We start from the raw sequence: 14,029 nt of genomic DNA on the forward strand, positions 1-14,029 counted from the left end.
GAATTAGGTGAAAGATTAAGTATTTTGTTAGTAATGTATTTATATTTGAAACATGGCATTGGCATTTTCTGTTGACTAAACATTATTTTTAAATGAAACAAAACAAACCAGCTTTTTACCAGGAAGGTGTTTCATCTAGCCCATGTAAATATAGGAACATGGGTTGCTGTTTTGTAGGCTTCCAGAGCCTCTTTATGATATTTCTCCATTTATCTTTAGGTAATTTTTTCTATCTTTATGTTAAGAAGGTTCCAAAGTAGCACTACTCTCATTATTTTAACAAATAGTCAGTGGTTCTCATCATCTGGTATTCACTGTTGTTCAGCTATAGATTAAGCTTTTAAGTAAACACTTTCTTAATAACAAGGGACAAAATAATCATCTCCCTTCTACCTGTTTTGCTTTTGTCATTCTGCAAAAGATGTGTTACAGAAACAGTTAAAAACCAGTTATTTTTTGACATGGTGTTTTATCCACCTATTCTATAAGTTGGCTTTAAGTTTGCATCAAATCAAAACCAAATCCAAGTATGGTGCATTTTTCTTTGTTTTTCTTACATATCATGGAGAAGCATATAGTGCAGCCAGATACTATCTTCTGAAAAAGATGGAGGGAAAATCACAGTTTTACAAATCATGTCATGTACATATTAATAATTAAATAGCTTTGCCATCCACATACAGAGTCAGGTTATCTTCGAGATTCTATATTAAGGGATCTTGTTTTACATGGGAGAAGCCTCCTACCTTCTGACAACTAATTTTTGGGTATTGTATTAAACCAGATGCAGTCTGTGCTGTGCCAGCATGATCCAGTTTTGTAATAACTCACAACTGGCTGGAGTGAAGCGTCTCCATCTAGTACAAGTTTGTCCTGGTTGGAAGAGTAGTGCAATGCATTATTTGGGTCTGCTTTTTCATGGGTCTTGATGAATACTTGCTTTCATTCCTCTGCTGTTCACCCATAGTATTTAGCTGTATCATGTACATTCTGTCATTTGTGTGTTACTTTTAGAATTTCACTGGGAATATTTGCAAAAAGTCTGCAAGAGAAAAGATACAAGCAAAATAGCTTGTATGTACAACTCCTCTGTTGAGAGTTACACACTTTTCCCATAAACCTGAAGGGCTAGTTAGTTATCCATTTTTGGAAACTCCACAGAATTGCTGCTTGTTCCTGACACAAAATTACATTAGTACTGGATTCTCAGCTATCCTGTCATGCATTACTGACAGAAAGATGTGGAAATACAAGGCTAGATGGGAAAACCTTAGCTGCTTATACAGTCCTGTCAACAGCACTGGGGCAGGAATGTGTATTTTACAGATGGTTTGTCTGGCAGTTGAAAATTTTCTGTGGAGGAGATGCCACAGTGTCTCTCACATGACTCACATTTGAGTGTTATCCTTCTCTTATGTAAAAAGGCTTTCAGAGTAACAGCCTAAATCCTCCAACCACTTGCACTTCGTTTTTTTCCCCAAGGAAAATGCACTTTATCTGAAGCATAGGGAAACCTGGCTCTCCAAGTCACTTCCAGACTTAAAAGCAGTTCACAGTCTCTGTTTGAAAAACAGCGCTCTTCTCCAAAGAAGCTTATTTATTTCAGCTTACTTCCATGGATTCCACTTTGAAAACATCTTCCTTTTTACCTCCCACTTTGTACATGGACTAAGATTTCTGCTTCTGTCTCACCTTACACTTGGCATCTTTTTTCTTCCAGACCATTCCTTTGATTTAACATGGTAATTTTCAGTTCTTATCCTGTTCTTCAGAACGTTTGTGATTGCTCCTAAAGTGATGTCATCTACAGGTTTTCTAAGTTGGCTCCACATTCCTTTGATAGCACTAACAAATGCATCCAACAGAGCCAGGCTCTGCACACATCCAAGCAAGGACATCACTCATATCCTCCTGGATTAATAGAAAGCCATTTATAATCCAGTCACCTTGCAAGTGATTCATCAAGTTTTGCACTTGCTTTGTTTGCTTTTTTTGGCCATCATGTTTGCATAGCTTTTATATTAGGATGTTGTGAGTGGCAGTAGGAAAATCTTTCCTAAATTCAGGACATACCTACATGTTCCCTTTTAACCCCTACACTGTTTGTCCTGTCAAAAGGATATTATTTGATTGGTTTGAGAAGAGCTGTTCTTCATCAATTATTTATCTCTCTAATGCAAATTTTAATTCATTCAAATGAAGGAGTTGTATCTACTCCTCTTCATTTTTCCTTTCTGAAAAAGAAATTTTGAGAGTAGACTTTGAACATGACTTATGCTCCTCCATTCTTACCTGAAGAATGTTTGGAAACTAATTACTGGGTGCTAAGTCACACAAAGGAATGGAAAAGGCAAGCTGAAAAGGCACATCCCTCTTGGTTATCTTCAGGTTTTTCAGTTATGTAGTCCACAGATACTGAAGCTTCTTTCCTCCCCTTATTCCTGCATGGACATGGCTATTACCTTCCCCTCTCTTCAACCCTTCCATCCATCCGTCTGAGATGACATTACAATGAACATACTTTATTAAAACAGATATGAGTAGTTTTGCTAATGAAGTGTCAATATGCATTCCCTGAAAATGGATTTGCTATGCTATAATTCTTACAGTTTGTTAGAACAAGTATAAGAGTGCTGCCAGTAAAAGTAATGATGTTGCTTCCGTAAAAATGACTGTCCATTCTGCTCATCCGCTGTAAATAATAACTGACCTAATGCAATTTCAGTCTGCCCTTTAGTCAAACATTAATCATCCATTAATACAGAGGCAGCAGAAGTGTTTGTAGTTTGATTTCAGGTGCTGGTGCTCCTGTTTATTCATGCAAAACAGAATGCAAATAGGAATGTGGGGTTTAAAACCAGCATGATTTTTACAGTAGCTGATGTGCGATATTAAGATATTTAATTCTGTAGTACTCAGCATTTACTGTTTTATTTGTACAAGTGCTTTGTACAGCATTTGTAAGTTCAAGGGCTGTGGTTTCTCAGTGTATGATATAATTAATTTGTTATGGAGGATATAGTTCATGTGTTAGTAGTTCATGCAGTTCATGTTCATGTAGTTCATGCAGTCATTTCAGGAAAGGTGCAATGAATTTGCATTGTATGCCAGAACTTCCAATTTTTTGCCTTAGGAAAAGGCATATTTCTGTTAATTTAACCAAATGTTTCAGTGCAAAGATGGAAGCTATATGCTTCCCTTTCTTCAAGGCTAAATGGGTCTCAATGATGGAATAAAGATACTCAAGTTGATGCTTAAGTTTTCATCAAGACCATATTTAAGTTTCTTGACGGTTTGTAGATCACTCTGTTTGCAGTCCAGTGTTTACAAATGCAGGCTGTATTAATAATGTATTTTTCCATTCTCATGGAATTGTCTCTAATAACAATTAAAATCCAGAGCCATCTCTTAGTGAATTGGTTTTGAGAACTATGGGACTAGTAGCCCTGGTTTGCCTTTATTTCAGCTCTTTTGTACCAAGAACTATTGCCCTTTTTTTTCCCCATTTGTTCTAGCAACCTAGCTATTGTGGAATCATGGCTAACAAAAGTCTAAACAATTCTGTAATACTAACAGAGAAAATATTTTTTTTCATCTTGAATGGAAGGGTCATATGGGAAAGATGGCCCTTCTTGTATAGATCAAATTTTAAAGGATGCAGAGTACTTAGTGGGTACTGCAAGCCTAAAAACTCCTGCAGTAGACTAGCCTGCAAGGGAGCTTTTGCTGTGTCATTGTAGGGATTTGGGAGTGATTGTTAGCTTGTTCAGCAATGTTGGCTGCACTGAAAATGTAGTAGCCAAACTGCAATGCTTGCAGGCAAATGTGGGGGAAAAAACAAAAGCATGCTCGAAAACAAGCAAGTAATACTAGAATATATCCTTTAGTTACGCAACAGACGCTGTTATTATTATCTGCAGTAACTGTGTTTGTGCATTCCTTTTTGACAGAGCCTCCCATGGACCATTCTGATCTGGTTGCAGAGCTACTGAAAGAGTTATCAAACCACAATGAGAGAGTTGAAGAAAGAAAGGCTGCCCTGTATGAGCTCATGAAGTTAACTCAGGAAGAGTCTTTTGGTGTTTGGGATGAGCACTTCAAAACAATACTTCTGCTGCTGCTTGAAACACTTGGAGATAAAGAGGTAAATTCAGAAACATCCAGTTAAGAATGTTAACGAAGTACATGGCTTACTTTCAGTACCTTTGACATTTGTATGAGTTGTAGAAAGGGCACAAATTCCAGTTAGTGATGGAAAAACAAAAAACTGTGAAAATAAAAAAATGCCATGAAGTCTAATTCCTCTGATGGTGAAAAGGGCATCAGCAATGCTTACTTTTCCAGGATTCCTGTTTGTGGATTTAGACGTATTAGATTGAATGAAACATTTTTGCACTGAGATTCGAAGCTTATCTGTTTATAGCCCCTGAACGAATCTGGAATATCAAAGCATCATGTGTGGCAAAGCATTTAAAAATTTGCTTCTAAAATACAGTAATACTCATTATGAAGAGACTGAGTTCTTTATATGTATTAGTTCTCTACAAAGGCCATGTTTCTGAATTACTCAGGATCAAAAAGACAATAGTACTTGCGTTTGTTTTTTAAAATAATTGTATACAGAAAAAGTAAAAAATGGATTTGCATGATGGTTTTATCAGCCCTCGTGTTTGCAACTTCTGGGTAGCATAGATAAGTTAAAATAATATAGTAATGTGTTTATTATATGTCACCTGCATTTTGTGCAAAAAAAGAGATTGAAGAGATTTCTTTCCTACTTTTATTTGCTAACACTAGATTGAGCCTGTATATGTGTGCAAAGCATAATCAGATATTTTTTCCATTATTAAAGACTTTTCCAGCAGCTAAACAAATGTGAAAAGCATATGTCTGTTTAAAGATGCATAACTAATTTATTTTAATATTGAATCTTTAGCATGCAATTAGAGCTTTGGCACTGAAAGTTCTAAGAGAAATTCTAAGAAACCAGCCAGCAAGGTTTAAGAATTATGCAGAGCTCACAATCATGAAGACCTTAGAAGCACATAAGGATCCTCATAAGGAGGTCAGTAATCAGTTATTTTATTTGTTTAAGGTTATATCATTATAAAATTATTAAAAAATGAAAGAGCTGTCCAGAAAATGTGAAATAATCAGTTCTTACTGAGGAAGTAATTCTTTTTAATAATGATCATATTATTATATGTTTAATACAATGATGTTATTAGTTAACATGGGTATGCAAGGAAAAAAACCCTGCAGTTCTAAAAGCTCTTGAATGGGTAATATCATCCCTAATAACGTTTGCCTTGGGTGCCATCCCACAGGACTGTGTAACCAACAGTGTGTCACCGTGGCTCTTCAAGGAATAACTGCAAGGTGCTTTTTCCTTGTTTGGCATCTTAAGCAGAATATAAGTGTCCTAGAGATGTAAAACAAGCTTTTGGATTGCAGTGAGATTTATGGTTGAGAGATGAGACTAAACAAGACAAGGAACTGTCACCCCTTTTCATTCTGCTCCATTTGAGAGCATGGCTTTGAATGGTGTTAAGGGAAAATGCAGAGGAATATGTCAGTGGGGGAGGTACTTGTGCCAGGAATAGTGAGGGGATTGAGAAGAAGGGTAAATGTAACCTTGCTCAGAGTTATTTGTGATGCCTGCATACACAATAAAGGACAGTGCATGTAAATATAGGAAACAGAGATACAATAACAAACCCAATATTCAACTTCTGACATCAGTGTTGTGGATGCTGTGGAAAGAATCTATGTTTAGTATTAAATGAGTACATCTTCCCCATGCAAGGGCACTTTGTGGAATTTACTGTGGAGTTTCAAGCTTTAAAGTTGACTGCAATTCCTCCCATGCCATGACTTTATCACTCATTTGATACTCATTTCTCTTTTCCCTTTGCTCTCTGAATTTGTTTCATATGCTGTATTTATTACAGTGTCATTTCCCCATTGTTCCTTCTCTGTTCCTGTGTTTTTTTCCCTCTCATCATTGTGTGTGTTAGGAGTGAGAGAATAAAGGATGGAGAGAAAATTTTGAAGATTTTTGTACATCACTGTGTACCACCCATTGTGTACAGTGATTCCCCTTGTTAGACGGCAGATGCCACCACAGCACCAATGTGCAGATCAGATGTTAATTTTCTCTGTGGTGCCCCTGTTGTGTTTTGAGCTTGTGTATCTGTTAAATCCTACCTTATTATTCGTGTTCTGCATATTCTTCAGGGTTAAAGTACTCTATTGTCATAGTTTCTTTCTAAATCATAGGGGAAGAAAAACAGCTCGATTGGCTTCTACAATTAGCCATCTAGGCATGTCATTAAACACACCTTTGAAATTAATGTGAAAGCATGTTTTATCAGTGATCTCTGACCCAACAAGCAATAACAAATGACAACACAAGAAATTACAGGTTTACAAAGGTGGTGATACTTCAATATGTAGTTGGGAGGGTATGCAGAATACAGAAATTTTAGATCCTATTAAACAAGCAGATTTGAAAAACTGATATGTGTATTGTCCAGGGCATAGTAGCCACAGAATATTGGGAAGAATTGTGGTTTTAGAAAATAATGTCCAAAGGCTGGACTCTCTACATATTTCTATAATACTGCAGAGGTCTTGATAGAAAATTTTTATGCTCAAGACCATTACTGCCAGAAAACAGACCACGGAGTAAGAGTCTTATACAAATCACTTTTCTGTGTATTTTTCTTTCAATAGGTGGTGAGATCTGCTGAAGAAGCTGCTTCCATGCTGGCCACTTCCATTAGCCCAGATCAGTGCATCAAAGTTCTCTGTCCAATTATCCAAACTGCAGATTACCCCATTAATCTGGCTGCAATCAAAATGCAGACAAAAGTTATAGAAAGAGTATCTAAAGAAACCCTTACTCAGCTTTTACCAGAGATTGTGCCAGGTCTAATACAGGTAAGGAAATAACAAAGAAGCAGCAAAACAGACTAATAAAAAGAAACTATACGTAAGAGTTGCAAAGACTTTTAAAAAATAGCACCTCTTGGTTCTTATGAAGGATTTCACTTGTCTGATAGTTGATGGCTGCCTTGACCCAAAATACTTTCAATAGTGGGAGCAATCTCTTTGATTAGCAGGGAGCTAAATTATAACCATGATTAGGACTCAGGAAATCTCAGTAGGGTATATTACCTGGTTATAGGTAAGCTTGGTAGATACTTCCAGTTCTAAGATAGTTCTTTGTTGTTTGTACATTTTTCCAAGTTATATAATTTGGTGTTTTATTTGTGTATAATTGTAGGGTTTCATCAGCTAGGGCTTTTGGGAGGCAAGAGGAAAGAAGCAGTTTTATAAAGTTAAATAAAATTAGAAGAATATCCAAGTTTTCTCTTCCCTTGTTTTGAAAACTGAAATTTTTACCATCTTTTTATCATATCAAGAGCCAAAATACATTTATTTCCTTCATGGATCAAGACTCTTTAGAGTTGGCAGCTGTAGTCTGCAGATTTGTGTCTATAATGAGTGTGATCCAGCCATACAGCTGCAGGAAAATAGAGGCAGAGAAGGGGCCTTCTGGGAAGGAAGTCTGAGTGAGACAGCCAGGCATGGAGTGATAAAAATGGCAAAAAAACCCCAAAAATCATAGAAGAGTGAGATGGGGGTTAACAAAAGAGTCTTTAGCTATTAAGAGCTGTTTCTTCATTCAGAGCCAGGAAGCTCTAAACTGTGAGTGGTCTTTTGCTTTAAGTAAACATCTGTATAATCTAGAAAGGTTCTCTTACATGCTTCTCTTACCTGTTGCATGGCAGCAGCTCTGTTTTCAGTGTAACTTATGAACAGGGCTGTGTGGGTTTTAAATTCACCCTGGAAAATGATTATCAATGGTTATTAATATGCAGCCTGCTTTTTTACTGCATGCTCTGTATTTGTGTGTTTGGTTTTTTGTTGGAATGCTTTGTTGGGTTACAGTGGCATTAATTTCCCATAGACTCCAATGTATTTCTTTTGGTAAATAGCTTTCTAGGGCTTTTAGTCATTAACTGAAAAGGTATTAAGGTTAATTTTATTGCTTTCTAGGGTTATGATAACTCAGAGAGCAGCGTTCGTAAGGCATGTGTTTTCTGCCTTGTAGCCATTCATGCAGTAATTGGTGATGAACTAAAACCACATCTCAGTCAACTCACTGGCAGTAAAGTAAGTAGAAGATATGGGTCAAAGAAATCTTGGCTCATAATTGCATCTATGAGTTTGCATTTTGGTTGCCATTGCCTGAAAGTTTCAAAGAAGTGTATAGTTGAAAGAGACTATCAGTTGTATTAATACAGCTTTGCCGTAAAATATTCCAAACTGAGAGTCCACAGGTTTTTTATATGCAAGTGTGCAAACTTTTGCATAAAGAACATTACTAAACTGTGTTTCTTACTTCTTTTTAATGCAGTCAGTTTCTTGTATGCTGGTAGCAGTGATAATGGCTGTATTCAGCATTTGGTGTTTGTTGTCTCCGTTTTCATGCAAGTTCTGATTGAAAAACAAGGAACATAGTATGTCCATGTTACATACAGCAGTTGCATTTATTCTTCCTCCTTGTTATTTTGCTTTCACCAGTCTTTTCAGTATCTCTAATTTGAAATAACAAGAACCAGTCTCTGGTCCTTTTTGTTTCAGGATATTTATTACTTCACTGGTATCTTTTTCATGCAGTTTTTTTGCATCTAAACAGCTGTATGTTAGTTGTGAATCTCTTTGTCCTTGGGAGTAAAACAGGACAATTAATTTTGTGTGTCTGTGAATAAGACAGTTCAATCTTTAAAATAGTCTCTGGCAGTGATCATATTTAAAGTGACTCTAGACAATAGTGGAAGCTTTAGTACATACCAGCATTAGCATTTCTGACTAGAGGCTTAAACCTCAGCAGTAACTTAAAAGATAAAGGAACCCAAACCACTACCATATTTAGAAAAGCATTATAATTGGAGGAAGATACTCTATCTATCTTAATCTAGCTACTTGATATCATATTCTTTACATCCTTAGAGAAGCTTGAGCAGTTTCCTTGTGTCAAAGTTTACTTGTGTTTGATGTTTTCATTGTCATGTATGTTCCTTTTGAATAACTGTGTAAAGTACAATTTTGCTTTTAGGGAAAAGAAAAAGGATTAATGTCTTATTTTGTTGTACCATTCCTGTAGTCAGTCTGTACAGCTTGCAAATACTAAACAGAGTTAATTTCTGGCTTAAATTTGCAGATGAAATTATTGAACCTTTACATCAAACGTGCACAAACAGGCTCTGGAGCAGGGGATACAGCAGCAGATATGTCTGGACAAAGCTAATGAAGCTGACAAGAGTTAACCAGGTCTCCTAAAGCAAGGGCAAGGCCCTCTTCAGTGAAAGGAAGATCCTTACATGCAACTTCTGGAACTTTTTTCTTGTTTTGTTTTTTTTTCCCCCCTTTCTTTTGTTATTTTTCTTTTGTTTGGGGTTTTGGTTTTTTTTTTTTTTTTTTCCCATAACCAATGGCTGTCTTCAGCCTGCATGAGACTGTTGCAATAGAATTATTCCAAATCTAAGGAAAAACAGTATTAACATCAGTTGATCAAAGCAGAATAAAAATTTTAAATAATCTTATCTATCAGTTACCCTGTTCATAATCCTCTGTGTCTTCCCATTAACTTTTGCCAGTGTTACTGTATTAAAAAAAAAAGATTTTTTTAATGCTAATTAAAAAGGTATGCTTTAAGCTTCAGAAGTTAAAATATAAATTCTGTTGCTTTTCTTCAGCTGCAGATAACATTACTTTTTTATTGCTATTTTGTTTGAGCATCATGTCCTTTGCTAGAAACAAGAAGTGATGTGAAACAAGGCTGAACTAGTCTGAACTGCAGTGAGACTCGTTCACTGTGTTGGTGGTTCATCATCTTATTTACAGCTTGTTTGGGATATTCTGGAGATTGAGAAATATGCCTATAAAAAGAAAGCTGGATCGATCCAGTTCTGTCACAGTGATATTGTTCATTGGTTGTATGTTTGTTGCATAAATAAGAATTTGGTGTGCGCAGCAGAGGACTGGTACAACCAGTACCTCTTAATGTGGGAGCCAGCCCTGCCAGGGCAGCACTGCACTGCCGAGCTGGTGGCAGTGTGGCAGCCTGCTGGTGAGCAGCAGAGTTCATGGTCACTTGATGGACGTGAACCATCCTTGTCACCTTTCGTTCTTCAAGCAGGATGCTTCAGAATGGAGTGCTCTGCCCAAGCATGCTCAGTATGTATTTAACTTTATCACTAGAATGTTTCCTCTCAACCTAATTGCTGGAACAAGTAGTCTTGTATTGTAACTCACATGGGATCTTATGACAACAGTGCAGAAAACTATTTATTCCTTACTTTCCGAAAAGCACCAAGATTTTTCTGCATTGAATTTAAATGGGGGGAGGGGGGAATAGTCACAAATGCTATGGATCTCGCCACCTTTTAATTTAAAGAAAAATATATATTTTGGATGAGTAGGAAAAGCTGCACCAAATTATTTGCATGGTTTTCTTGAATAGCATCCTCAAGACCCATCTGGATTAAGGTGTGGAAATGTTTCAAGGGTTTGTTTTTCCATTTTTGAAAAAGAGTTAGTATATTGTGAATAATGGTTCTTTGTATTTATGAAGTTGATAATGGAAAGAGAACAAAGATAAGTAAATGTGTCCCTAAATGTTGTCTTTTCCTTTTTTTTCATTCTTTTTTTCCTTTTTTTCTTTTATATAAGCAGCAAGCTAATTAAGTGAGAAATGGGATGAAACAGTGCCCTTCCCAGGAATAGTGGAACTTTTTTTTCCTGGCATTATTTTCCCTTTGACTGTGATTTTGTCTAGTTGGAGGAAATGTATCCTGATAAGAGAGAAAATAGTGGTGCCAAGGATGATGATCTATGCTAGGCTAAAATTCTCTCTACCTCTTCAGGGTGACTAATTTTGACTGAGCTGCTGCATATAGCACCCAGTAGAAGAACTATCTAGAGAAAAATCTTTATTTTTTTTTTCCAAATTATCACTTAATGTGTATTCAGAACTCTATTCTTCAACACTGCAGCCAAATATCATAAGAAACTACTTACATACTTTAACCTGCTAGGAACCCTGAAAAACAAAACTGAGTAAAAAATTAAGTCAGATGCTTGTAGTTAACATGAAAGGTTGTTTCTACTTTAGTTTGAAGTGAATGCAATAGAAAGAGCTAAGATGTGGTTATTAAAGAAGCAATGCCATTGCAGAGATTTATTTGGAGGAAAAGTTGTAGAAATATATGTAAAGACTTAAATCCAACACTGTCATAACTCGTTGCTAGCCCTTTTTAGCAGCTACATGAAGAAAATAGTATCTCCTCCTTCTTTCCTTTGTTACGTGTAACATCCTTGTTGTTTTCTACTGTTTAATTACATTGTGTATTTATAGTTCTATGCTTACCATTGTGCATATACTGGCAATAAAATGTACATAACATTACTTAAAAGATTAGCAATGTATACATTCTGGTTTTTCTGTTTTATTTGATCACATGCTATAAGAAAAATTATAAATGTGATTCATACAGCATTGGTTAAAAAAATTTATCTTCATGTTTTGTGCATCCAAATGATGTTTCTTTATATAGTTTTGTTACTAAATCTGACTTGGCATTTGAGAACATGCTGTGAATATAGAGATATTAGACAAATTTTTTAAAAAATCGAATAGAATCTTTATGAACACAGTTTCCTTCATGTAGGCAGATTTTTTATTTGTACATTATACATCATTTACATTTTATTTTTTTAATATTTAAAAATATTTCTCAGACTGCAGTCTTTTAGTTTTTGCATTTTATGATACAAAAAGTCACGTCAAAAAATTGCACGAATTCTAAGCTTAACAGCCCTGTATGTTGTTCCTGCATTTTGTATAGGTAATATTTATTTTAAGAGAACCATTGCAAGATGACTGTTACTCGTCATCTTTTTGAAGATGCTATTTCATACTGAAAATATAAGTTATTGAAACATACAGTATATATTCTGGATGAAACCTAGTTTTTTTACATGTAAACAAAAGATATGTTTTTTATCCCCTATATGACTGAAAAAATTTGCTCCAGGTAGGGGGGAGGAAGATATTTACCTGAAGTTTGTTCATCAGTTTTGCTTTGAAGTCGTCTTTAAATGTTTTAAGTGAAGATATCCCATGTATTAAAAATCTCAATGCAATATATTTAAATGAATATTTTACTTATGATATGACTAGTTTTGTTTCCAGCAGGCATGGGGTTGCTATCTTTGTAAACTGATAGAATCTATTTATATTACGTGAACCCATCAGAATGTAAGAATTCGGAAAGAAAATTATTTCCACAGCAGCCAGTTGATCAGATTCACTGCATTGCTTTTTGCCTTCATTTCCTATATTATAAGTAGATATTAGCTCAGTTAAATTCAAGCATGATTAGTCATGCCTTATGTTCCTGCTGGAGGTGGTTTCTCTAATGGATTAGCATAAAGATCTAGGAAAAAATAGGACAGTTATAAGTTGCTGTTTTTTCAGACAGGGTTTCTATATGTTCCTTCTAATATCCTGTGAAGATAGGTCATTGCAGTCATTTGAATATTGAAATGTAATTCTTAAAGGTTGGGTTTGGGCTTTAAAAAAGAGGAAGGAGAAGAAAAGCTACATGCACAATCAGGATGGGAAATGAATATTGTGGATGTCTCAGACTTGGATGTCATTTGCTTTAAAGAATTTTGAGTAACACATTATGTTCAGACGAAGTCTTAGCAAGGAAGTTGGGATAATAAATGTAAATTGAAAGGAGAGCTGATCATGTAAATTTTCCTGAGTTGGCTTGCTTGTTTGTTTTTGAAGATAAAGGTTGGAACAGATTGAGTCGTGTTTATTATTTGCGGTCTGAGTCACAGAGCATAAAGAACAAACATCTGGATCCTGAAACACTTACGTATTCTTAATGGTTTCTGTCCGTGTTTAAACATTTAAGTCACAAACATACCCATGAAAAAATTCTGTTGAGAATGCAGGCCTAAAATGCTCACAAGTTTGAATTTTCAGCAAAGGAATTCAAATGCTGAATGTGGCATTGTCCCTTTGGAAACAGTCATAAAAGAGAAAATAATTTTGAGAAATAAATCTGTTGAATTACACTACAGTTACTCCCTATGGGAGGTGAGTGAGAAGGGTTCCACTGGCTTGCACTGTGTTAGGCTGGGACTTCACAATCACAGAGAAACAATAAACATCAATGTGGTGGGGATGCATAAGCAGTTTGGAACTGGAGGATTATTTGGAGAACAATATCTGTTGTTTTCTCACAATTAAAACAGTAAACTGATGAGTTTTGCAATTGCAGTCTACTTCCAGGTAAGAAACAAGTCAATACTTATATTGAGCTCACTTAAGAAAGCATCTTTAAATTCTCCCCCACGTGAGTTTTCCAACTCATTAAATGTACGTACCTTAAAGATTTGCTTCATAATTTATATGTTTTCTTCTTTTTTGTTAAAACACAGACAATTTTCAGAAATGTGGGAAGTTTGAAGAACTAATTGTGCTGGTCTGGCAAAAAAAAATCAAACTTTGCTTACTCTTTTCCTATATTTTGTTTATGTTTCCATGTTTTAGTGTACTTTAAGAGCTCAGAGTTTCCAAGCTGTGCAGCTTGGATTATCCCAGTTAAAGAAGTTTCTTCATTTGCTGATGGCATTTTAGGATAGTAAGTGTATTTACTAAGAAATTTGCCAGCAGTTTTTGAATACTGTGTGGTTTCTGTTGAATATAAAAATTCTGTCACTTTTGATGTATTTTAGATAAGTGATCCTAGTGGAAATACTTTGAAGGGAGTAAGATGGGAAAAAACTATGGATGGTGAAACATGGAAAATACTTCTTCAGTGGAAAAAGGAACATACATGCATGTAAATGTTTCATAACCACTTTTATTGATATCAGATAGGAGGTGGAAAGGTAACTGAACTTGATCTTGGGCATCACAGTTTTACAAGTTTTCTTTTTC

At 35.6% G+C, this 14,029-nt stretch overlaps 1 protein-coding gene across 33 annotated transcripts in view; it reads left to right on the plus strand.

Moving 5' to 3' along the window:
- CLASP2 (cytoplasmic linker associated protein 2) overlaps positions 1-12,885 on the plus strand; it is a 145,970-nt gene extending 133,085 nt beyond the window's left edge. For all 33 annotated transcript variants that reach the window (XM_071429706.1, XM_071429705.1, XM_071429732.1 and 30 more), the window contains 5 exons: positions 3,951-4,144; positions 4,937-5,065; positions 6,736-6,942; positions 8,065-8,181; positions 9,233-12,885. In XM_071429706.1, coding sequence (XP_071285807.1) covers positions 3,951-4,144; positions 4,937-5,065; positions 6,736-6,942; positions 8,065-8,181; positions 9,233-9,319 — 734 coding nt within the window. In that variant the 3' untranslated portion in view covers positions 9,320-12,885. The remainder of the gene's footprint in view (positions 1-3,950; positions 4,145-4,936; positions 5,066-6,735; positions 6,943-8,064; positions 8,182-9,232) is intronic.
- Positions 12,886-14,029: the final 1,144 nt, after the last annotated feature.

Source organism: Agelaius tricolor, unplaced genomic scaffold (assembly GCF_023055355.1).
Source record: "Agelaius tricolor isolate 1412-34295 unplaced genomic scaffold, bAgeTri1.0.p SCAF_6, whole genome shotgun sequence".
In the NCBI taxonomy this organism is placed as follows: domain Eukaryota; kingdom Metazoa; phylum Chordata; class Aves; order Passeriformes; family Icteridae; genus Agelaius; species Agelaius tricolor.